At 37.8% G+C, this 27,518-nt stretch overlaps 1 protein-coding gene across 2 annotated transcripts; it reads right to left on the reverse strand.

The window, feature by feature from the left end:
• Positions 1–558: 558 nt before the first annotated feature.
• Positions 559–24,294, reverse strand: Cnep1r2 (CTD nuclear envelope phosphatase 1 regulatory subunit 2). 2 transcript variants are annotated; one of them, XM_046621046.2, is made up of 4 exons: positions 23,824–24,280; positions 23,411–23,482; positions 7,855–7,989; positions 979–4,834 (listed from the first exon to the last, which is right to left on the reverse strand). In XM_046621046.2, exons 1-4 carry the CDS (start codon positions 23,849–23,851, stop codon positions 4,677–4,679), a joined length of 393 nt encoding a protein of 130 aa, XP_046477002.1. In that variant the 5' UTR covers positions 23,852–24,280; the 3' UTR covers positions 979–4,676. The 2 variants fall into 2 exon arrangements, with proteins under 2 accessions (XP_068991508.1, XP_046477002.1); XM_069135407.1 differs by lacking the exon at positions 23,411–23,482 and having other exon boundaries at positions 559–4,834; positions 23,824–24,294.
• Between the last annotated feature and the right edge of the window lie 3,224 nt (positions 24,295–27,518).

Below are 27,518 nucleotides of genomic sequence, written 5' to 3' on the forward strand. Positions count from 1 at the left end.
TGTAAACGTCAAACTTTCGTGAATACTGTCTGCTAGATCGCCGCCATTATTGTTTACCTGATCCTCACCGACGCATGAGGCCCCTGGCGGATTTCCGCCGTAGTAAGACATAATAATCACAGAGCTCAACACGGGGAGTGTAGCGAGGTCGGACCACCTCTTATTTTTACACCGTGAGGTGAACCAACTCACCGGATGACTCTGTAGAGCGAAGCAGTTAAATATTAATCTAAGAGGTGTAATGATGAATACATCATTATAATGACATTAAGCCCTTTAGGTCAATAATTCTAACGAGAAATACTGATTCTAAAAGGAAACCATTCCAAATGCGCATGCACACACGAATAAATTTTAGGACAATGACCATTCAATATTTAACACCTAATTGTTTGAGCCAGGTAGCAATGCAAAATCCGATGAGGATTATAAATAAACTACCTTTGTAAAAATTCCAATAATGCAATTTTAGAATTGAGATCAATACTAACTAAGCAACGATTAGATTTTATAGGTAAGTCATTGCATTTCTAGTTAGTTGATAAAATATACAAATATTCAATTACACCTAAGTAAACTAGTAAGGATATTCTAAACTTAGAACATACTAAAGCCAGTGACTTCGAGAAAGCCTACACTAAAAATATAAGACTAACACAACACAATAGAAATCATCGAAACTCATACGCATCCCGACGGCTAGACCACAACAACCCTATAGATCTCTAGCCTTACATGTTCTAGCTTTAGTTATTGGAGTCGACGGAAGAAGCGTTATGTACCACAAGAAACTAGAGGAAGGGATTAGAAGAAAATGGCTACCGATCCCTACAAGATACTGATCTCTATACCAACTGGATACTGGACTGGGGCTGCTAAGTGAAACCATTTCCAATTTCTTTGGGACAAATGAGACAAATTTTCCGCGAGCAATTGAAATTTATTTGCGACAGCCCGGTGTCAGTGATATACATTGTTTTGTAGGGACTCTATCTCATCACATAGGGATACCATATACCAATTAAAATGGGGAAATCGTGACGCTCGACTTGTGGTAGGTGTTATTTGCACGACCTGCCCGCGAGTAAGATTGAGTACATGGGTGGGGGAGGAGCGAGTCAGCGAGACGAAAATGTTGAATTGGTAGTGTATCGTGTCTTTATTTGGGAAGGGCTCCCTGGTGCACAGTACAAAGTGTGAACCAAAATTGAGCTGAAATTGCCGCTGCTGCTGTTGGCCTCAGGCTTCTTCCCCCTCTTCTTTCTCCCGGTCGCTTGCTCATTGTCGACGCATGCGCTTAGTCGTCTGTTCCCGCTACTATCCAATGTTTGCCAAGCGAGCCCACCTTTACAATCGACCTCATGCCACGGGGCTATGCCACTGCCTCTGTAACAGTCTATTATCTTCCTCATCTGCTTACGTGGCGGACGACCCTTAAGTCACCCAACGTGACAGGTCAGTCGCTTGCCACCACTCTACACGGTGGATGCTCTCCTAAAGGGACCTTTATATAAACAAAACTAGTTTTCTGACCATTAAGTAATAATTAAAACAAGGCGTCTCTATATGGACGTAAGCAACGACTAAAATCGTCCTCGAGCTGGTTTTGCCCGTAACAGTAGGTATACGTAACAGCTTTTCGAATTTACAAATGCTCTTTTTTTTAGAAGTTGCATTGATCATAATTTCTTTTTAATAATGGAATTTTTTAATTATAGATTTATATATTATTAATTCAAGATATTTACATTTGTGATTTTGCAAGAATTAAATTTTTTACATGTTACTACAGAGTCAATTTTACTTACAATCGAAACATTTTTTGACGATAAATTCTTTGTTTAAATATTTCTGCTCGTTTCAATGCTGCAATTAATTAAGTCACGATGGTATTAATGAAATAAAGTGAAATCAATATAATCAGCACAAAATAACATGTGCTTTGTTGTATATAATTTGACCAATTTACATTCTTTGATTCAGAATTCTTATGAATTACCTATTTTTCAGACCCGAGATATACACTGTTTCTCAAAAGCGTCTGTTTTCAATTTTAGAGTAGAAACATTCCACAAAGGACGAAATGCAGATAAAATAGACATGTTCATGGCATACATTATATTCAATTTATCAATAACCTAAGTCCCAAAACGTGCACCCATTTAAATTTCCTGCGGAGCATTTGTCTCAAGTTTGCTGTAAATTTTTTGCAGCGCTCCGAATCAGCCTATTTACCACCCAGGGAACTAACGTAGTACTGTATGCGCATGCTCGAACATCGGTGAATTTCAATATGTATTTATGCGTTTCAGTCAACAATTTCGGCAGCATAGATGTAATAAAAATATGAATAAAAATGTACTTTAATTTTGATAGCTTGATTCATCGGCATCAAACAGAGTTATTACACTTCCTTTAAGCAGGCAAATCCGAAAACCTCGTTTATTAAAGCAGACGTTAGTGAAATCATTGGATCACAATAAACTGCATGTTTCAGGTAACCAGTTGTGTAAGTTCATAATTTCAACCTGCAGTGCCGATTGTTGTTGACATTTGGGAAACCTGAGTGACCGAGAAATTAAGCATAATTTTTTTTGTGACAACTCTATCATGAACTCTATTGCCGCTATTACTTGTGAAACGATAGATCTGTTCACTTCTTTGGCCTTTTTCGGCAAAACGCACACGGGCGCATAATATATATTTATTTTATACACCTACAATTTTACACTGTTCACTTTAACAGATCTTAAATATAGGGTAGTTTCGTACAAAGTTTAAAATGTGTTGTCTCCTCACACGGTCGGACATGTGCATATGGTACTACGTTAGTTTCCTGAGTGGTCACTAGGCTGACACAAGACGCTTTAAAAATTATAATACGTTTCAACAAAGGTTATGCATTCTACCTATGTATTCGGTACATACTACATAAGCTTGTGCTTTTGAAGACAGGGGTGAGTGTCGTTCCGTCCCAGTTCGCGTTTTTCTAGCTCTTATGTAGCATATCCACGGACCGGAATAACGGGAAATTGATGTCCATTTGCTTTTCCTTAAAATTCTAAAATGGATTTTGGTTTGATTTGTATGTATTTCAATTAATCGTGCCTTTGTACTTAAGATATGATGCAAATAAAAGTACATTTCCGAAATTGAAAGGAAATTAAAAGTATATTTACACGGTCCGATCCATTATTTGAGCTACATGGAACAGGTGGGAAAACGAGCTACGGAACGGAATTGATAAGCAGAAAAGTTACCATTCTCAAGGGAAATTTACCGTTTCGTGTTTCCGTGATACGTGTTCTCTGTGCATATGGGACGTCACACTTACTATTCCTCTTCACACGTTATACGAAAGGTTTGGACCAAAGCGATACCACAACAATGGGACACAAAGTATACAGCATAAAATTTTATTTCGTTGCATTCTTGATGTCAAGTGGCACCTTCTGGCCTTCTTTTGAGAGAAAATTATTCATGGATTGAATAATACGAATAAAAAAATTTGTACGTATAACCCATAGCGTTATTGTTATATCAGCATTTGATAATGACAATGAGTACGTTTACACGGTGCTGTTATTCGGGTTTTACTATGGCTGACATAGTAATGCCGCATTTAAAAATGCGTGTAAATCCGTTATATCCAGTGTAATGCGCCATTTTTAAATGTCACACATTTTTAAATTCGGTATTACTATGCCAGCCACAGTTTAACCGGAATAAGGACGCCGTGTAAACGTACTCAATATCAAAGTAATTCATAAATTGTTAAGAGGGGCTTGGGTAAAACTGTTCATTCATCGGCAGAGATCGCCACAAATACTGAATTTGTAGGAAAGATGCTCGAGGATGCAGGCTGACTGAATAACTGAGTCACAAATGTTGAATTTACTTATAACAAACAGGAAGTTAATTTATTAAAAATATATAACTTCAGGCTTGTTAGTCACCTGGCTCATGGAGGACTGGTGACCAAAATTAACTACCGCGTTGATGTTGCGAACGTCGCAAATTACCAACCACTTCAGTAATAATATAAAATATTCTATAATATCCTGAGTGGAAATCATTATTATGTGGCTACAGTTTGGTCCAAGCCCGATGAATAATTCATTCGTGACATGATAGAGCGTCCACACCTCGTCCACTGCCAAGAAGAGGCCCTACATGTTCATTAGAGCTCAATTAAAATAAATTTACCCGTTTAATCATTATTTATTCACGAGATTTCAATACACGCGCAGAAGGCCATGGGAAAATTTCAATATTTTATAATTCCATAATACTTAAAGATACTTGATATTAAAATCGTCTGTAGCAATGTTTTGACAATTATGTAAATAAATTGTAACAAGGTAATAACAGATTACCCATTGTACATTTTCTTACTGAACAAGTCATCTCAAAATGATTATTCAACTCACTGGCAGATAGTCATCACAAGAGATGAATAATACATATAGTACCACACAATGTAATTTTGGTTCACGAGTACGAACTTGGCTCAAGCAGCATGAGGAACTGATTTTGTGGTAGAACAGGGGTCTTTTATTGCTGTGAACGAATTGGTTATGACTTTTCAATAATACACCCCTTCAAAATTGGGGCAAATATATGATTCATTCGTATTCCACTCATATATTACGGTATGATTCTAAGCATCATATATATTAACTTTCATGTGGATGAGGTGGTCGTGTAGGTTTCAAAATAAGTTTTCCTGTGTCATCACAGCTCATGTTGAAATCGCCCAATACACTTCTAGCTCGCTGCGTTATGATGCTTGGTGCGATCACACGTCTGTGTACACCCATCATGAACAATATGACTGAAATTCAGAAGAAACAAAAATCTTGGTTACATATAACTCGTAGTAATACCATGAGTATTTCGCTGTGCAAACTACCCAATGGGCACAGTGCACTTGAAATGTTAATTATTTCGATTCACAGTGGTTTCTTTACGGGTAGCGAAAAACTATTTAAATAAATATAAACAAATTTTTTTCAGGTCAACAAAATAGGATTTTGGGTTTACAAATATTTGGCTTTCTCAAGTGAAATATTTTTTTCGCCACCCGGAAAGAAGCCGTTATAAATCCAAGCAATTTTTTTTCTGCATGTGGGAGTCATCTCACAGCAGTTATACTTATTGTTAGAACAAGTCGCGAAGTCAACTCGTGTAACATGTAGAGGTCCGCTGCACCACATACTCTCAATCTAATAACTTCGGTTTGTGATTCTTATTCTAAAATTGACATATAAAAAGGGCATAGCCGGGTAAGCATGCCAAAAGTGCCTCCGCTCGGAATGGATTCTGTAAGTGACCTTCTGTTTTTTATCGATGAATGATTGATCCATACCAAATTTCAACTTTTACCTTGTAACTTCATTTTGCTCGAAGTTATTGCAAAAAACGCAATTTTCAGTCTTTTCGCGTTAAATCCGTCATTTTAGCTCCAAAAATTATTTAAAAAATCACAAATCTAGCAGACATCTGTACGCACGTCAAGGATTCCGGCGATCCGACCTTACATGAGACTGCATCATGAGGCTTCGGTATTTATTTGAAAAATAACAGACCGAAGATTGGAAATATTATCTAGTCGATGTAAAACGGCGTTAGAACTTGCAATCGGAAGTAGCTGCTGGTGACAATCGATACACAAGTTGACTTGTGAAGAATATATTATATTTCAGAACAATATGATCAACGACTTGAAAACTAACGTTAAATCGGAAACGTTCTTCCAAACTGATTACAAATTACAGTTTCCAGCGTTATTTCTGTATGTGGAAAAAATCATCTTGAGATCGTGCCTGTAAAAGAATGAAAAATATCGGTTCTTAATTTTTTTAACAATGACGCACCTTTAGGGAAAATGTGAAAAAATCACAGAAAATTAGACAAAACCAGAGGTTCAAGCTGTCGAAAAGAGAAGGTGATCGGTCGCTTGCTAGAATCCACCGATAATCAGCAATCTAAATGTTCAAGAATTTTTAGACGTTCAAGTTTGCTACCGAAAAATCTGAAAAAAAAATTCTTGACGTGTGTACAGGTGTCTGCTAGATTTGTGATTTTTTTCATAATTTTCGTAGTAATAATGGCGGATTTAACGCGAAAAGAGTGTAAATCGCGTTTTTTTGCGATAACTTCGAGCAAAATGGAGTGGGCAGGCTAAAATTTGGTATGGGTCAATCATTCATCAATAGAAAACAGAAGGTCACTTGCAGAATCCATTCCGAGCGGGGGCACTTTTGGCATGCCTATCCGGCTATGCCGTTAAGCATTTTAATTCTGACCATTTTGAAATGTTGAAGTTGATACAATTTCACTCGCAGATTTGTCCCGTCGATACTGTGGCATTATCAAACCTTTGCACTGAAGAATATTTAACCAAGTGTTATAAATCTCAAAAAAGGAAATTCACTCAAGGTGATTTACATTTTGTTGTGAAGGGCTGCAAAATATTTAATCACTGGAATACAATAACACAATTTTTTAACATATTCCTTGACGTGTACGTGAATTGATATAAAAAAATTATTACTATTGCATCATTATTTTATCCGGAATTAATTTCTAAAAAGTAGCCTGTTACACTGTTCGTAACAGTCTGTTAACCCCTTATTGTTAGTCAAATTATACGAAATAACATGTTTGATAACACAGGTCCACAGAATAAAAGTCTGAACTCGGCATGCGAAACATGTTTTCTTATGTTTTTTTTATCGCTGAATCCGAATATTAAGGCAGAATGGGGGGTCTTCCGGGCCGATTTTCAGTAAATGGCTGTTGAAAGTAAGAAAATAGTGATACATAGCCGTATGAGTTTTCGAAATTATAATCATTATAATTATACGTTTTTGGGGTCGCTGAATCCGAACCTGGGGTCGGTTTGACTATGTCTGGTCAAAATCAAGGTCACTTCAAGGTTAAAACGAGAAACAACTGTTAAAGCAGTGAAAATCACCATAACCATGCGTTTTTGGGGTCACTGAATCCGAATCTGGGGAATTTAAATTTAAATTATAGATTAGATGTTTACATCTGATTTTCGGAATTGTCTCACCTTCAACAGCCATTCACTGAAAATCGACCCTGAGGATACCCCATTCTGACCGCAGATTTGGATTCACCCACTCCAAAAACGTATAGTTATGGTGATTGGCTCTGCTTTAACAGTTATTTATCGTTTTGACCTTGAGATGACCTTGATTTTGACCTGATAGGGTCAAACCGACCCCAGATTCGGATTCAGCGACCCCAAAAACGTATAGTTATAATGATTGTAACTTCGAAAACTCATACGACTGTGTATCACTATTTTTTGACTGTCAATCGCCATTTACTGAAAATCGGCCCGGAAGGCCCCACATTCTGATTTCAGATTCGGATTCAGCGATAAAAAGTACGTAAGAAAACATGTTTCGCATGCCGAGTTCAGACACTTTTTTTGTGGGCCTGTGTAAAGTATGAAAAATGTACCGCAGCGTTTATGTACAAAGATGTGGAAATATGGTACATCTCTTTTAATTCCATCGTGGTTTTCAATCATATACCCAGGATAATTGTCTTTTCAAGTATAATACACCATCATTTTCAAAATTCAGAAGTAATCTGCATTTCTAGTGAATAAGTTCAATTCCTTGAGTTCTTTGTATACTGTTCAAATAAATGAAATATGCAACATAGACGAGTGAGTGCATTTCGAGACACAATTAGTGATTTAAAGCAATATGGTTCATATCTAAAATTCGGGCGTCATGTATCCGTTCTATTTACTCAGTGTGGAAAAATCCACATATGTTATAAAATGTACAAAAATTTGATCTAAGATGTACTTACCTAGTACAATGCTAGCCACGGTAAAAAATGGATGATTGCAAAGACTCTGTGTGAAGGAAACTGCTGACGTATTAGGATCTGTGAGCCAATGCCAGGCGCCGACTGCTGTGCATACGGATATGACACCTAGCAATGCTGCAAAAAGAAAAAAAAAACACTATACCTATGTATACATAGTTTTCTTAACAATGTTTAGGACCAAATTTTTGGAAATTTTTCACTTAAGTAACTAGCAACATTCTCATAGACATATTCAAAATATTTCTTGAAGCATATAAACATGATGTTTTTCATGTTATCTGAACAATGTTTCCTTTTACTATTTTACACAATACAGCAATTGATAAAAGTTGCAAGCATCTTCCAGAATTATCCAGAGTGCATAAATATCGTGTTACATTTTTTATTAAATATAGTTACCTTTAATGGTGCAGTTTGATATTATTCGGAAATGTGACAGATGGGAGAATTGATAAATACACAGGCTTGGTATATTGGCTACGTAATCGGTAATGGTGGATGAGTAATACTCATAGACATATAAGACCAGTTTTTGTCATAGTGTTCGCTCAAAATAGATTCTGCAAGTGACTTATTGTTTTGTGTCGGTAAATAACTGACTCATACCAAATTTGAGTCTTCTAACTCTATTTTTCTTGGAGTTATGGCAAAAAAATATGATATTCAGTTTTTTCGCGATAACTGCGCCATTTCAACTTAGAAAATTATAAAAGCATTATAGATCCAGCAGATCTCTCTGTACACGACAAGGGTTTTATTCAGATTTTTGGTAGCCAGCTGCATCTGCTAAAAATACTTGAACATTCAGATTGCCGAGTTCCAGGGAGTTTTAGAAAGTGAGAAATTGAAGAGAAATTTTTCGATGAGAAAAATTAACGGACGACCGCATGAATCGAACCCTCGATTGAACCCGGGACCATCAGAAGCCCATCTGTGGATGTTTCTTTTTTTCAAAGAGTGAATTCGGATGACCTTCTATTTTTACAGTTGAAAATGTGGGTAATTTTCTGTAATTTTGTAACATTTTTTCAAAAAAGACGTCATTCTAAAGAAAAAAATCAAAATCCGATATTAGCTAACATTTTCTGGGTATTTCGCAGGTCTTTTTTTGACCCATTGGAATAGCTTTAAAAAGGCATGATATCGATGCTTGTATACGCGAATTTGGATCGACACGTCAACAAGTCATTATCCTCGCGGTATTCTAAGGTTAGATTCGACGGTCATGAATTATGTTATGTTTATTGAGATGATTGAGATTGAGTTTGGTTCATGCTCGGCCGACTATGGCGCTGTAGGTTTCTCTGTGTTGCCAACATAACTGTCTAGTGTAAAAAATTAGCCGTCTCAGATTCATTGTCCCCAAGTGTATGTCATATAATTATTATTGCCACTTTTATTGATATAGATACAGGTAACTGTTGATCTAGATAATGATATTGCCACTTATATTACTACATTACTGTTCTCATTGCCACATTGGAAATGTTTGTAACCACTACTTTCAGTACACTGTTCCGTACGTTTTTGTTGAAATTAAATATTGTTTCCCGCTGGTCTATTGTGATACTGTTCGTTATCCTCGCCGCAACGTATTTATAGGAGTGCTGGCCGATACTTTTTTTGCACTGGTTCACCGTTATATTTCTATTTGCCGTAGTCCTTGTACTTCTACTGCGGATTACCGGGATCATTTGGTTATTGCTAACACTGAGCTCGATCCCACTAAGGCAAAATTTCTGCCTCATGTCCAGTATAGTTGTTTGGCTATACAGTACATCTAAGGGGTACATCCTTCCGTAACATAACTTTTATAATGCAATTTTGAATGGACTGCAGCTTGTTTAGGACGTTATCCCTAGCACTTCCCCTCCCGATAATCCCATACGAAAGTATCCATTCAGTGAGGGTGTAGTATATTTGATATAATTGTTTTGCGTTTAGTTCCTGTCGTAATTTATAAAAAATACAGGGCATGAATCTTATTTTTTTGTTGCTACGTACTCAAGATGGGAATCCCATCAAAAGTGTTGGTCGATTACAATTCCAAAATATATCATCGAAATAGTGTTTGCCAGGGCAGGGTAGTTGTATTTGCCCTGTCTTTCACAATTTCTCTCATGTATTTGAATCCCATCAAATTGCGGAACACTATCACGGTGACATTCGAAGATAATTTATTGTGTTTTTTTCATGTTAATTGTTAAATAATGTGCACGAAGCCAGTGCCTAATAACTGGGAACTCACGTTGGACCTTGGCCTTGGCTTCGGCCCAAGATCATTGTTGAAATATAAGCGCAGTGTCGCCGGCGTAGCTGATAATCTTTCTGTCGATTTGGCTTTCGAATATATCGTTTGTATAAAAAAGAAAACATTGGCCTCAACACCGACCCCTGCGAAAGCCCATAATTTATTGCCTCCGGTGTACTACACTGATGTTTGATTTTAACGACTTGTGATCTATCAATCAAATAGTTCCTGACTAGTGTGCGAACGATACCGCTAAATCCATATCGTTCCAGCTTATCCAGCAGCACCTCATGGTGAAGTGTGTCGAACACTTTGGCAAAGTCGATAAGTACAACAATTGCTTCCTTTCCCGAATCGAGCAAAAATCTTTTGAATTCCAAAAAAAGTTTAGATGCAAGGAGACAGCCACGACCAGCCACAGCTCAAAATGTTTGATATTTCTCGAAGGATTTTTGAGAATTTTTTGAAAATTACGAGTCATGTCATACTTTGCGAAAAATTGATTTTACGAAGATGTTTAAACGAAGAATTCACTATGAAGGGGGAAACACAATTATTTCAACATACTTTTTTTGAAAAGTACACTTCTTTCCGATTAATTTCATATAGTCATATTTTGTAATCCGACTAATAGATCCAGAAATATAGGCGTTTAAACATTTAACGGTCCTCAAAAAATGGAAAATTTTCAAAAATATGTAAATCCAAAATCAATTGAGATAAAAATTGAAAAAAAATTACGACCACTTCTTTCAGTAACCGAATATCACGAAAAAAAAAAATATGAAAAGAATCGAGAGGTGTTTTTTTATTTATTTTTATTAATTATACATGCTATTGGAGAGGATATGAAAGCACTGCAGATCTTTAGAATTTTTACCGTGATTCCATCAATTCTCGGTGCTTTGTTAGTTTTTAATGAATCGATACATTTACTAATCTCTATAGCGTCCAGCTCTCTGAGAAACATCGAGTTTACTACCCGCTGTATATTCATAGTTCCATCAGTATTCCTCCTAATTTTCATCATGAGGTCAACACCAATATTCGCGAAAAAATTATTGAATGCCGTTGCTATTTCAGACCAGTTGATTATAACTACTGTTTTTAACGACCTGCTTCACTGTCATCCTGTCACTGTCCGGGTTTATAATTTAACTAACCACTTTCCACGTCTCTTACGGATTATCATTTGAGTTTCTTATATTAGCTCTATGGTATGCAATTTGCGACTTTTTTAGCACAGACACTACCACATTACGGTACGATATAAGTCACTCCCTTAACTGCAGGTTTGAAAGACAACGAGTCTAGCGCCTTTATCATTTTTATTATCCCGACAGAGAACCACGGTTTTTTCACTGCGGGAATCCTAATCTTTCTTCCTGTCATTGATTCTTCAATGTGCCGCTTTAGCTTGTGTATGAACTCTTCCGTTGCTGTATCAGCGTCTGCCGCTTTGTATACTTCCCTCCACTCTTCAACTGATAATCGAACAAGTAACTTTCCTTTATTTACGGATGTTTTGACCACACGTAGGCTGACCTTTTGCGTTGGTATTCTGCACGAAAGCTGAATAAAGATTGGGTAGTGATCGGTCATATTAGATTCCACAACTCCCGCATTAATACTTTGAATCGATGCCGCAGTTTTGATGAACGCACGATCAATGCAGGTACGGGTATCATTTTGCGTACGGGTGTGCGAGTTTATTGCCGATAGGAGACCGTGCTCTGCTAGGCTAATCAGACATTCTTCCGCGACGTTGTTTGGATTTAGTATATTTATTTCGATGTCACCAATCAGCAGTAGTTCCTCTGGTCTGATGCTGTTAAGGTTTTGGTCAAATTCTATCGGCTCGACCGTATGAGGCCGATAAACCACTACTATCTTTGTGCTACTATGGACAAGTTCCGTAAACTTAATGCACGGTACTTTAACTTTCCCGATTTGGTCTATCTGTGCGTAAACTGTATAGTGTTACGGATAAACACAATAACCCCGTCGTTCTGGTTCACTCTTCCATGATTGTAAACCAGAGAGTATCCTCTCGACTGGTACAACCTTACGTCATCGATATCCCAGATTTCAGAGCAAACCACTACGTCAAAGCATCTACTATACATTTTAAGGATGACTTCAAGTTCCTCCGAATGCTTTTTTAAGCTTCTTATATTAAGGTGAATTACCGTATAGGACTCATTCGACAAAATTAGGTTATTACAATTTACGTGTCGCTTGAAACGCAGAGTGTCAATGTTATATCTCTCAAAGTCTGTTATAAAGTTCAATAAAGCTTATCCTGATATTAGGTCTCCAGATGGGTAATACGTTTTAGAAATTAGATAGTCTCGGCGCGAATTATAGGTTGCGCAGACCGCCTCTGCATTTGCTGCATGACTTATATCTCTGTTACGCTGAAATATTTTGTTCACATTGACGCAGTTTGCTTGTGGTACTCGTTCTTGTCCGTTTCTCACGTTCTTTCGAATCATGTCTATCTGCACAGAACGAGTATACGGTGTCTCCATGGTACATTTATTTGCACCGCGACCGTAACCACAGCACGTATGGTACTTTTCAACATTCAGGGCGTCGTACACTGTACAATTTTGCCAGCCAATAAATACTCTTTCAGTAATCCTTAATTTCGTGTAAACACTGGCATTAACGTCTACATAAGTCGTGAACGTTCCCTTGCCTACAATTTTTATCAAGCTGCTAACTTTCACTGTTGGGTCCTCAATCTCCTTGAAATGTGCCCGAATCAACATTTCCTCCAGTTCTTTCGGCTCATACTCTTCCTTGATACAAACGATTGAACGATATTTATGCATGCATTCGACAGTTTTTCAAATTTCACCTTATATCGTGTCCCCGTATTCTTTTCGATTTTTTTATCATGCGCTAGACATCGTCCTGGCTATCACAGCTGATTTCTAGTTCACCGTTTAGCAATTCCTTCACTTTGCCGACGTTAAGGTTAACACTATTCGTATAAAGTTTTTCTTTGATCTCACGCAGGGTTTTTTTCTGGTTTTTGTAGCATTTGGCTTTATGATGATGTACGGTATTCGAGGTTTCTCGAAATGAGATACACCCGCCGGTCCGCCTCAATGTTTGGTTATGTCTGTGTAGCTTGCGAGTAGTGCGCCAGTTTTTTCCTCTATCAATCTTAGGTTATTTTCTTCAAGTAGCAAGTTTTTCTCCTTGATTTCTATGACACGATCTCTTAGCAGCTTATTCTCGATTTTTAGTCCGAAGCACTCCCTGCACTCTTCATCCAGACTGCGGCAGTTCATGAAACAGCTCAGCAACGCGCTTGGTATGGTTAGGTTGCCGGTTTTCCTCGACTCCTTTTCCACCGTCTCACCTGTTGCATTTATTCCGCTTCTAAGATTTTCTATCTCCAACTTGAAGGTTGCGATAATATTTGTAAGCATTACTACATCCTCGCTGGTCTCCTGGTCATTGTTATTTGAGGTTAGGTTCGGTTTGCAGCATACGACGAAAAGATTGTTAACAACACACAGCGATTTGACGCGTTCCAAGCAGTTGGTGTGATACAGCGAACTACAAATTAGGCACACGGCCACGCGAGCCGGTTTTATTTTAGAGCAACATTCATAGCGCTTTTCTACTATAACTCTCTCTCTCTCTCTAAATTCTCGTTATCCACGTCTTCGGCCATCTTGTATGAGGAATCTTTGAGGTATATCTTGAGGAGATACTTATTTATTAGTAACTGTAAAAAGACATGTGAGAAGTACGACTCTGAGCAGTGGTGCGTGCTGTCAATAAACGAGTGTCAGCAGTTAGGTTCGAGACACAACTTTATACGCGCGTGTCTGATAATTCACCTTATGTAACATTGCATGGCGCAGTCGGTAGTGAAAGACGTTTCGATGCGAGAAATTAAATTAAGGTAAATCTCATACCTTAATACAAATTCACTCGCATCAAAGTAAAGTCTTTGGGTGAAATCTCAAATCTAACTTACAACTAGAGACCGATCAAAGTGGCAAAGTCTAAGGGCGAACAGATACAGAGGAATACAACGGATGTCAATGACAGACAATGGGGCAGAGAATTGGCGGACATGGCGAGCCAAATACAAAAATTGTTTGATTGCATCTGAGGCGCACAAAAACCGAGGCTATCCAATGTACCCAGCTCCTCCAGTACATGGGAGAGGACGGTTTTTAAAATATATACGACATTCCTCTTTACGGGAGGGGAAAAGGACGAACTGCAAATCTTAATTACATAATTCGAAGAGCACTTCTTGCCGAAACAAAACCTGGCATACGGAGTGTAGAGGAGCAAGGAGAGTTCGGGATACAAATTCTGGATCTGGGCATAAAGCCCAGACACAAACCTTTTTCTAGAATGTTGAAAGGTGGAGTTTATACCCACTGAGGCTGACTTTATTGATCATCAGATGGTAATTACCCACGTTGCACTCTACGTTACCATCGTTTTGCAGTTATCGGATAAAAATATCCAGATTCATGTTATTTTTCACCTTTATCATTAAAAACTCCCATGCTCTACCTTTACCGCAACAGCATATGTTACTATCGTTTTTCCTATCATCGGATAAAATTCGGGTTGCTTTCGATCTTCATCGGAAAAAAATCCCGGGCTCTACTTTTACCACAGCATTAACATGTATCAAGCAAGATGGAGTCACAGGGGCGAACCCTTGGGAACTTTGGTAAGAGTCAGCTTTTAGAAGGTCTCTCACAGTAAATTAACGTCGAGAAAGTGCCTCAGTTCCTCCGATGACCAGCGAGGGAAGGGAGACATTGGAAGACTTGCAACGACGAATTCTCAAAATTTAGGAAGACAAGCAGTTCTCGAAATGGCTAGACAAACTGCGACACAACGTCGAGAGACCCGCATTGATTGGCAAACGGTAAATTCTATAAGGTTCTCGATCCGCGCTTGTTACCATGACAAATTCGCGGAATTTAGGAAGATAAACAGCTCTCGGGATTGAGTGACAAGTATCAACGTGACGTCGAGCGGCCCGCGTGGATCAGAAAAACGTGAAGTTCTGGAAGGTTCGGGATACGCACTTGCTTCGATGAAAAATTCTCGGAAATTAGGAAGACAACCAGTTCTGGGATTCGTCTGAAGTTTCGATTTTAATGCTGAGTTTCAATAACTTATGAAGCTTCTAGAAATTTCTAGGAGACAAAAGACTGCACGGTCAGAGAAAATTGGCTATCAAAATTGAAAATTCAAGTAAGAACGTCAGTCTTACATCTATTCTCCTCTGCTGAAGAGAACTCCACAACTAGTAGAACTAAAAGAGTGAATTTACGTATTCTTAAAAAACATCTAAGGATTGAAGAAAAAAGTATTTATGAAACATCTCAGCTCAACGAAACGATGTAGAAGTTGGAACGTTTGAATTTTGAATAAAGAATAAAGTAAAGAAGTTGAAAACAGTTCAAAAATGGATCTGACTAAACTGAACAAAATTGGCAACCTGGAGGAATTTTTACTTACGGGCAAGCTGTCAGACTAGAAGATTTTCAAAAATTATTAAGTAACGTATCAGGAGAGTGCAGACACGATTTGGCCAACAGGTAGTCGTAGATGTTGATGAGGCGTTCAGCGTGTTTCTACCGTCGAGGATGGCAAAAGTATTGTGCGAGGATGACGTTCTGTTCCGAAACGTGATGATTGCAACTCAAGACGATCGGTTGGTTATGAAGTATCTGGGTGCCACAACCAACTCGAATTTAACGATACATCGACTTCAGAATAAGTTTCACTGGTATGAAATAACTTAATCGTAATCTATGTTTTGATAAGAATCAGTTGTGATAATAATAATCGACAACTGAAAATATTTATAAGGAAAACGAAAATAATTGCTAGAATCTGTTAGTCATTTTTTTTCTTTGTCTTTTCTTATACAATATTTGAAAGAATTCTTTAAAATAGTAATCGCTATCTCAACCTTACTATTATGATGTTAATACCACACATTTTTACGCGCTCTTAATTGCTGTTTACTACACCAACCAAAGCATCTGCCATTGTTAACGTTAAACATAAAACGTCATTCTTTACTATTAAACCAAAAGTTAATCTCACTTATGTCAAATTTTCTGATTTTCTTTTCAAGTTTATGTGCCTTTACCGTGGCCCTGGGTAGACTTCCAATTTGAATTTTAGTGATACTAAGACTATAATAATATCTAATAAGAATGTGATTTTCTTGACCTCGATAATGATGAACAAGTATTTTTCTTTGATATGCAGGTCAATAAAAAAGTCAAATTGTTGACGTTTCGGCCCGAGTGGGGGGCCTCCTCAGAACGAAATTTTTTTTAATAATCTATCATAAGAATAAGCCAAGGATAGATACAGAAAAAATAAATAAAAATATTCAACTTGAAAATATCTTACATAAGAAGCAATTCACCAAATGAATGCGACTTAACTTATCAGAAAACGAATTATATTCACCTGGTATGCGAGATTTTTTTTGTATAATGAAACTTGATGTGGACCTGACGATGAAAACAGATTTACAGAATAAAATTTAATAATCAATGCTACATTACGGTTATATAGCGCAATATGAAGCTCCCAAGCTCTCATCTTAGATCAGTTTTAGGCAAAAAAGGACGGACGTGGAAATTGGATGACGGTTAGAGACGGTGAGACAACAAATATGTAATAAGATCCAAAGTTTTCATAGTTAAATGACGTAACTTTTTTTGCTAGCTCTAAAATTTTACCCTGCACAATCAAGATTTTCGACAAAGGTGTGAGTATTCCATTGTAAACTCAGACTCGGTCCAAGGCGTTCAATAAGATGCAGCTACTCCAAAAGCTTGAGATTGCATTATCCAATTTTTTGCAGTATTTTCCAATGTCACCCTAGTAATCGAGTCTGTTATATTTCAAAAACTTACGACAAATTTACAAAGAATCTGTGCAACTACATATTGTTCAGCCCTTCATTTTCATTAAGGTATTCAGCTCTCTTTCAACATCATGATACCAGTTATGTGGGACGAAGACACAAGGTGGAGGAGGTACACTCGAGCCCCTCTGGTCGCAAAGGGGTGAACGAAGGACGCTCCTGTGAAAAGATATAGACACACGTGTATACATATAGAAGTGAAGATATGGGATGGACATGTTAAAATGGAAATAGTAAACTGTAACGTAAATGGGATCCAGTCCAAGTACTGGGAAATTCCAGACATTCTTATCAAATGCGACATTCTCTGCCTCTCGGAAATGAAAACGAAGACATCAAAAATCATTCCAACATTCAACAATATCAATTGTGTAAGAAAAGATAGACCTGAGGGATCGGGTGAACGGCTCATTACCCTCATACGTAAGAGTATAAGCTGTAAATCTATTACCCTGCAGAACGTGCCTGATGGAATAGAGGTTTTGGACAGCAGTTCTATTCGAAGACAAATGGATTGATCTCTTTAATGTATATATCCCCCTGCAGGCAAGGGTGAGTAAGTAAAAACTGACCCTTTTACTACAGGAGATCGAAGGGAGAGCAAATGACGTCCTGGTAGCTGCACCAGCCGAATCAGCCCACTAAAAAAAACCGAACGGGAGATTTTCTTACTTTTTCTTACTAATTTATTACCACAATACTAAATTTATTACCCCTACTCGTTCAGCGCAATCGTCTTGTGGCGTAGCATTGGTCGAAGCTGCACCAGCCATATCGTAACTTACCTATATTTCACACCATCAAGGTGTACCCAAGGTTAAAATTTTTTACTATTTTATTACTTTCTGAGGATATCAACCTAACATAAGGAATACTAACCCATAAGGGGGTAAACAACCCTTATTCCCTAATTCCATGTATAAATCATCTTTCAGGCTAAATACTGACCGAAATTTATTGCATTCGACGTTTCTTCGCACCTGCAGGTATAGTTATGTACCCTGAAGTATTTACAGACATTGGGGGTGCAGTAAGATGCGGTAATAAAACAACGTGCCCCGACAATGTCCGTTATCACTGAATTCCATCGACATCTCGCGCGACTGACATTTTTTACCCACCTCCTAGGATCTTTTAAGTTGCAAAAACCAAAGCACCTCCTTCGTGGCAGGATTGGGGACGGACTATTGATTTGGGGGTTCAAAATATAATTCTTGAAGAAGAAGGGGACCGCGAAAATACTCATCTTTTACCGCAGTTAGCTGAGCGGTTAGTCAGAGATTTAAAATGGTTACCTCTGTGGTCCTGCGTATAAGGGTGACTTTCGGATACAGCCGGATGCCGGCATCGAGCGCGGCCGTAGAATCAGAATTTAATAATTTAAAAAATCGGATTATACGCAATAATACCTTACTGACACGGGCAGACAATTTTATAACAAAGCATGTCAAATATATAAGTGGGAATGCCAAATTAATCGACGTAGCTTTCGCTAATGTGACCAATCCAATAAACGAAACGATTTGCGTTCCATCCGATCTCATTCTTCCATCGAAAGTCACAAATGTGCTAGATGGAGTAGAGTGCATTAGCGGCGGAAGACGTGACGCTACAGCAACGGGATATTCCGAAGAATTACCATCTTTATTACCGCAATGTCCGGTATGCGCAAATGGTGATACACCTTCTGGAGCACATACGTGTATTCTCTGTAAGAAAGCTGCGCATGTTTTCGAACAATGTTCGACACCTGTAAATGGCGAAGAAGAAGGTTACGGTGAGAAGCATACATATATGTAAGTCGTGTAAAATTCATCACGCGGAAAGTATATTAAACGTTGCCGCATCGAATCAAATAGAAAATTGGGGGGGGTGAGCAGCAAAAGATAAAAAAATGAGTCGGAAAATTCGCGTAATCTGCACACGGACTATGTATCCAATGAGTTTTTGTTAGATGAAAAACTATTTAAAGTACCATTAATGAAGAACTGACTCTAATGTCGGTGAGATTGGATGGAAACAATCACATCCTTAGTAATACCTACGCGTTAGATGTCGTTTTTCAAATCTCTTTGGCCGCGTGAATTTTAAGCATATCGTTGCGAATATTGGGGATACTAACCCATTTTTTGAAATAATTTCATAAGTGTCGTCGTTCGGTCTACACGCCACTTGCTATCGTCGAAGAGCGCAAATTTTAAAAACGTTATATCCATCCACGCGCAGTCAGGGTAATTGCGAATCTATCGACTGCCAGGTAACGGCAGGGGACTTGTGCTTAGGATTATTTATAGATATGCCGAGTTTTGAAGAGGTGTCACAGTGTGACAAAGGTTGTCCTTCTCGACACACAAAACTTCCACGAGTTCAGATTGAGAGAAACGATGTTGATAATTCAGAATTCAGCTCTGCCATCGACAGAATTGTTATACTTTCTAACCAACGTCCTTGTCGCGAAAACGATTGTAATGGATATGTGACAACTATTTTTGAAACAGGTTAACAATTATTGTTTAAATAATTATTTAATACTTCACAGGGTAATATATTCAAACTGTCACGTTCCGAATTGGGAATGGTAATAGTTTGTATTTTCTCGAGGGAATTACATTATTGTCGAAACCTACGACATAAGCGCCACAACAGATACTACGATTTGCCTGAAAGACGTCCCAACAGAGTTGAAGTTACCATTTATGGATAACCCTTACCACCTAGCTGGCGTTGTAAATTTTACACCACCTATAATTTCTGAAATTCTGATTTCAACGATATTGGCCATTATACGGCAATAGCGTATAGACGAGATCAAAGTTGGATCTTATACGATGATATTCGAGGTAATAAAAAGCGTTTATCGGGAAAACATAAGGCGCGGTCAGAGATTATCATTTACGTACTTTGAAACAATTGCTGGCAGGAGACAGTACGTCAAGTTTACAAGCTCATGAGCTTCAATTGTGACAAAATATTTAAAATATCTGTTATTTGTGGATTGCTCGAAAGTTGAAATTGTTGCTGAGATTTGAGTGAATCCACTATCAGTATATTAATGTTCAATTCCCAAACTAAACTTCGTCTATTAGGAAAACATGGGGCTTTTATTACCGCCATGATAGGTTGCTCATTCAGTCGATTGATACATAATACGCTATCTTGGAGCTAACGCCCAAAAATTCAAACGCCTAATGATCCGTAAACGGTTCGTACTCATCCCGTGAATCCAACAAAATGCGTTATGTATCTGGTAGGTACATGTGTAGTCGGTTCTGGCAGAAAAAATCAGTCATATTTCAGTTTTTCCTCTTGGTATTTGCAGATTAACGGTATTTGAAAAGCAAAACTATTTTTGGAAATTTTAGTTAATTGTTAGGGTTTTGTGATGTCATTATCGATGCAGATTACGTAAAATTTTGTTTTATTTATCATGGCTCCGATATTACTGATGCTACGTGAATCATTAAAAAATCTTAATACACAAGAATAGCCCGAGTTTATGGTAGAAATCATGGAATTTCACAACGGTAATGTTTCGATTGATTAATTGAGAAAGACGTAGAATTTGATTTTAAACGTTCGATTCTAACGATCTACGAATGTAGACTGAATTGCAAATAAGCTTTAAGCAATCGGAAAGCCTGAACAGCAATAGCTCAATTTTTGTGGTGCGACTATATCGTGTAATGCACAATTATGGTACACACGTATAAACGTACTTGCTGCGAATGCTATTTCATTAGCAAGTTCGGAATTACTCAGTGGCGAATGTTATGAGCAACTAACAATGACGGTAAAATAAGCCCAAGCGCGGGTCTCTCTTGCAGCAACCTCCACGTGGTGAGTCCTGGGTAACATGCAAAACATAAAAAAAATTTCTAGAATGTATAAATGGAGTAAAAAACGTTTATGATTTGAGAAACTGGGAAAAAATTATTTTATGTTTTGTTTGTTAGCCGATAGCTACGGTAACTACTATGATAGATAGATTGTAGGTCACGGTCTCGACGTTGTGAGTAATGCAAGATAAATTGTTTTCACAAAACGATGGAAATTCGGATTAAATGAACAATATTTATGGATCAATAAGACGATAAATTGCACCCTTATCATTGCAATCAATTTTAAGGATAGGTTTGTACTCGGAGGTAACTAATTAAACCAGAGTGGGGAGTATAAAAAGGTGGAACAAAAATCCTGTCAGCTCTTAAATCGCTGAACATTGTGCCACAAGAAATAATTCGCTGCGATGAATATTAAGGGTAGTTCTCTGATGATGGAAAACAAATCGGAGCGAGGGGTGGTCAGGGGGGAGTAGCTCAAAAATCAAATTATGCATATTCTGTCAGCTCTTAAATCGCTGAACATTTTGCCACAAGAAATAATTCGCTGCGATGAATTTTAAGGGTAATTCTCTGATGATGGAAAACTAATCGGAGCAGGGGGTGGTCAGGGGGGAGTAGCTCAAAAATCAAATTATGCATATTCTATCAGCTCTTAAATCGCTGAACATTTTGTCGCGAGAAAAAATTCGCTGCAATGAATTTTAAGGGTATTTTTCTGATGATGGAAAAATAATCGGAGCGGGAGGTGGTCAGGGGGGAGTAGCTCAAAAATCAAATTATGCATATTCTGTCAGCTCTTAAATCGCTGAACATTTTGCCACAAGAAAGAATTCGCTGCGATAAATTTTAAGGGTAGTTCTGTGATGATGGAAAACTAATCGGAGCGGGGGGTGGTCAGGGGGGAGTAGCTCATAAAACAAATTATGCATATTCTGTCAGCTCTTAAATCGCTGAACATTTTGCCGTAAGAAAGAATTCGCTGCGATGAATTTTAAGGGTGATTTTTTTTGTGTTTTACTAAGGGTTGAATATAAAAAATTGTCATCGTTGGTATTTAAAAGCTCCGAATTCACATAACATGCCAGTATTCATGATTTGGTATTTTTTTTCTTCCGCTCATAGAGATTGGGCGTGCATATAGCCATAGGAGTTGTTTTTACGACATTATTTTCAACGTATATTAGGAGCTCCTAATTAGCTCTTAATTCTCATGTGGTCAAAATAAATCATGCTTTGCGGCATTGTAGAGCTCATAAATAGCTCCTTAATCTATGACTTTTTCAAATTTTTCTGAGCAAGTGGGGGGCCAGCTTTACGGAGGTCTTTTTTATGTGTGAAATCTTGTGAAATAAATGTTTATTTTATACTATTCATCCACTGGATCTCGATGATCATTTGCTAAATAAGCCTGTGCAATTACTGGGGAAGAGTCTGTTCATTGATTGAGCTAAAGCGTTCAATGACTGGTAAAATTGCTATTTTTACTTTAAATATATTTTCTTTATATATATATTTTGTTCGAATACTTTGTTTCAACTAGGTAATCCAAATATTGAGGGCATATTGTGTCGAATAGTATCGGTATTATCAGGCCATAATCGCCCAGTGAAAAGAAATCCTTTCGTAAAACTGATAATGCACTGAAACGTTTATTCAATGGTGCACCCACCCTAGTCAGTCGGTACGTGTCTGCTCTACTAAGTGCAGGATATGTGACACAAACAGAAAACGATTTATTCCATGACCATATTTAACGTAAATATGTTATTTTGCAAGTAAGCTGCACAAAGCTAGAAGGGCGTAAGTTGCCCCCACCACGCCTGCCGCACGGCTCCTCAGATATCCTTGCGCTTGCTTCAGTTGGATACTTAATTTCAATGAAAATAGGGGTACAAGAACGATTTAGGAATTTAGAGACATTCCTACAGGTACAGGTAACGCACGTGAATTTTTTGAAATCATAATATTTGAAACCTTAGTTCCTTCAAAATCACTGTAAAACGAAGCCAATAGACCATTTCTTTCCAATGTTTCGTTACGATAACGTTACAAACTTTATCCTTGTGTAAAATGAAGATTTTCCCTCAGCATAAATCCTTACAATAATATCATTAACTTCAACATGATAAATCCATCACTTTATTCAATACAAAACCTAGGGTATATGCATTGGGATCAAGTCTACCTTGGAAAAAATTGCTCAACTTATAAGTAGATTGAACAGAACTTGGTCAATTTTCTGGCCAATGTGACTATTGGAGTATTAGGGATGAATGAGTCGTAGAGTCTGGATCGGACGTTGGAAAAAGAGAAAAAAATATTGGAAAAATCTCCAGCAAAGTTAGGGTGTATTGAGTTATGCTGAACACAAATAAAAAATAATTATCAATGGTAAAATAATACTAATATAAATGAAAATGTCATCATTTACCATGTAAATGAAAAAGAAAAATGAAAGAATATGGAATAAACGTTAGTATTATTGCAACGTACTTCTCCAACGGAGTGTTGAGGGCTGTAGACTAGCAATAACTTCTGTAAGACGTCTTTCGAATGCCTTCAGGTCTGGAACATTACCAGTAAACTTTGAATGTATAATCATTGATTGAAGATTGCTCAAGAGACTGCAGCCAGCTAATGAGTTTGTATTAGGGTAAGCAAGCATATATGTAAAAATTTGCATTTAACGTGTATAAGATATGCTATACCATATTAATCGATTTTTAATTATAGAATACGATGAATCTGATGCCATGGAATAGATGGGTTTCGATCATTTCAAAACAATGATGAATTTAAACATAACCTCAAATGCGTTCACCTGCATAATAATTGCCAATTCTAGGAATAGCTGTACTTCAATTTTTTCGGATACCGTAATAAGCATGTTTTTAAACATTTTTTACCTTCGCACACCGTCTGATCCAACGACATAATTTTTTGTTATTTATTTTTTTCAGCACAGATGGGACACACTGTCAGCGTTTTTCACCGCAAAGAGCACAACTAGTATACTCACACCATGATTCACACCACCCGTGGAGATATTAAGATAGAGCAGGGCACAGGGTATGGACACTATTATTTCACGAACAAATTATTTTTCAGAGGTGTTATTCGTCGGCTTACATCAAACTGTAGCCAACACAGAACAATGATTTCCACTAAAGATATCATCACTGAAGTAGTTGACTATATGTAGGGAATATGCTTGAGGATGCACGCTGATCATAGGCTTTCTTATAGGTATGTCTAAATAACTGAGCTGAGCTGAGTCGCGTGAGTTAAATTTACTATACAAGGTGTCCCACCTCTAAGTAACCGAGCACACTAAGCGCCGGCATGTTTGGCGAAAATTCAATGTCAAGAGTGTCTCCGTTTGAAATTCGTGAATTTGAAAGCGTTATGTTTCACATCAGTAGTCAAGTGCGCATTAACAAGACCGCTAACTGCTGCCTGCTGTATACTCAGTTGCCTACATGTCAGCGCTTAGCGAGACTTTTTTAATCGGTGTATCTCACGAACGCGACTTCGGAGACCACATGTTATTCGGGTTAATTTACTCCGTTCGACTCCCCTGTAACCCCTATCAGTTTGGTCACTTGGAACTGGGACACCCTGTATAACAAAAATGAAGTCAATTTATTAAAACTGTATAGTTTCAGTCTTGTTAGTCATCCTGGTTCATACCTCCGTGAACTTGGCCCCCCGAAGTTATTATTTTTAAATCTAATTAATGCAATTCGTTTGAGAATCGTTTGAGAGGCTTTGAGAGTAAAGAAAAATCGTTTGAGAGTTAGTAGTTTTTCCGGAAAATTGATTTTAATTTTGAGTGTGAAGTTGGCCCCCATATTTTCTATCTCCTCAAAAAATGGACTTAGACGTTTAATTTTTTTTTAATCTTTTGAGATTCGTTTGAGAGGATTTGAGAGTAGAAAAAAACCGTTAGAGAGTTAATATTTTAATTGATATTCCATAATTATTGAGTGATTGATTTCCCCATGATTTCCCCTAGTTTCCGAGTGCTTCCGGCCTGCGCAATGGATATGCGCGGTGTACGTGCGCAGTGTATCTAAAATCAGCTGGAGGCTGGTCGTGAGTGTTCTGCGCCGAAGAAACTGGCGTTTCTGTTTCATTTTGTGTTCTCCAGTAACAAAATCAATTAATCCTTCAAAAAATTGAGCGACATTCCAACGAGAGCAATAATGTTCAAAGAGCGAAAGAACTTTTGGAAAAAAGCCGTATAATAAATTTATCCGACGTTTTTTCAATGATCTTGCCAAACATCGTCGAGTTGTGAACAAATATTGAAGCTTGTGGGAATTCAGGGGTTATAAACACAGGGAAACGATACGTGATATAGTGAGAACTAAAAAAAATGACGTTTATTTTATAGCTTTGTTGTGAAATTTTTAGTCATGGTATTTGTCCCACAATTTTTTTCGCTGCGCAAAAGCTACACAGTTTATTTACCTTGTAAATGCGACAAGGGATGGTACGCCTAGCCGAGTAACATGAATCGTTCGCAAGATCGTTGCAAGCACGGTCCAAGATTTACAAGATCTGAGAACACAGAAATCTTGGGATAGACGAACAGGAACATCGCTGACATATATTATAAGCCCATCGACATTCTACGTTTCTTCCAATTATGAGTGCATTATTCCTTATCTGCAAGTAAATATCAATTTTGGCGTTCTATAAAAGATTTCACTTTCTGTTGCACTGCGTTAAAAAGATTTCGTCAAGTTTCCCGTTTTAGACGCTCGTGTCTTTTTCCAATACTTTCATCCAATTCTTCTCTTACCATTGGTGTCATTGAGAGAAAATTGCTCAGCTTCGTCTCTATGTCCATCTCGTACCTGTTCGATTTACGATAATCCGCATCCTCGAAACTCGTATTTCTTCGTCAATCTCGGTCGCTACAGCTGATTTCAGACGCACTGCGCAGACATCTTGCGCATATACAATGCGCACACACAATGCGCACACCGGAAGTGCTCTAATCCTAGGGAAAATCGCACATTGAATGATTATTTAATATCAATTAAAATATTAACTCTCTAACAGTTTTTTTCTACTCTGAAATCCTCTCAAACGATTCTCAAACGATTAAAAAAAAAATTAAACGTCTAAGTCCATTTTTTGAGGAGATAGAAAATATGGGGGCCAACTTCACACCCAAAATTAAAATCAATTTTCCGGAAAAACTACTAACTCTCAAACGATTTTTCTTTACTCTCAAAGCCTCTCAAACGATTCTCAAACGAATTGCATTAATTAGATTTAAAAATAACAACTTCGGGGGGCCAACTTCACGGAGGTCTGGTTCATCGAGGATTGGTGTCCAAAACTCTTATATCTTAGAATAACGGGAGTTAACATAGATCCTCTTAGTTCGTGCATAGATCCCACAACTGGCGTAGCGAGAAGCTATCAACATGGACTATGCAATTCCAACATGAAGGCCTTCGAAAAGTGTCCGCTAGATTTAGACAGAGGGAACGAGGTGGAGGGCAATTGCTTTCTCTCTTTATCATGTTGCTACGCTCCAGAGTAGAAAGATATATACGGGGAGCTTTCCAGCAAGGAGACACAGTGTGACACTGATCGAACATGTGCCTTGGTGCTTGTTGGAACGTTTTGAGGTTCTTAATTCAGTCACTAGAGTTCGCTCATGCATTATAGGAAAAATCTAGGATCATTGAGCGCTCCAGGAAAAAAAACATTTGTGAAACGCGTGTAGATTATCATTGCATTTAATAAATAAATATAAACAATACCATGCGTCGAAAGTAAAATCTCTAACTAAAAAATTGGCAGCAATGAATCCGACACAGTGTCCAACCATGCTCCGCAGCTGTGTCCGACTGTGTCGTTCTGTGTCGTTGTTGGAAAGCACCATGTTCGACACAGTGTCGCTCTGTGTCGCTCTGTGTCGTTGCTGGAAAGCTCCCACGGAGATTGACCTCAACCAGTGGCTATCTCCTTCTACCAGGTGGCCGTATTCTATTGGCCTAAGCGTAGTCCATACAATATATATGTATATATGTCGATGCGAGAAGCGCTATACAGCTAACTATATTTTGTCCAAACTTAGCCCACTTCAAACTAATTACCGTATTGTTACTACGAGCGCCATAAATACAGCATGTAAGACTGTGGATCACACAGAATGGACTGGGCATTGAAGGCATAAAATCCTTTCACTCTTTGCATTTAAACTTTTTATACTTTTAAGTCATTCTGTCGAATCTTCAGTGAGCTTCTCCATTCCATTTTGGTCTATTAACTTGAAATCTAAAACCAATAACCCCGTTGTTTGTGACTTGTAATCTGAACTACAAAATAAATCCAATTTAATCAAATTTCCAAATATATCCAAATCAGTTATTCCATTAAACCCTCTAATAAATCTACGCTGCACTCATCAGATCCCGGTCACTTTCCAAAGGTAAGCCAATTTAAACAGTGCCGAATTCACAGGTGTGGAGGCCCTAGAGCAACAAAGAAGTGGGAGGCCCCTAATTATTTTTCAAACAAGATGGGAAACTTTCATTTTTATAGTGAAGCAATAATTTATTGTGAGATATATACAATC

This window comes from Neodiprion pinetum, chromosome 1 (assembly GCF_021155775.2).
Source record: "Neodiprion pinetum isolate iyNeoPine1 chromosome 1, iyNeoPine1.2, whole genome shotgun sequence".
NCBI lineage: Eukaryota > Metazoa > Arthropoda > Insecta > Hymenoptera > Diprionidae > Neodiprion > Neodiprion pinetum.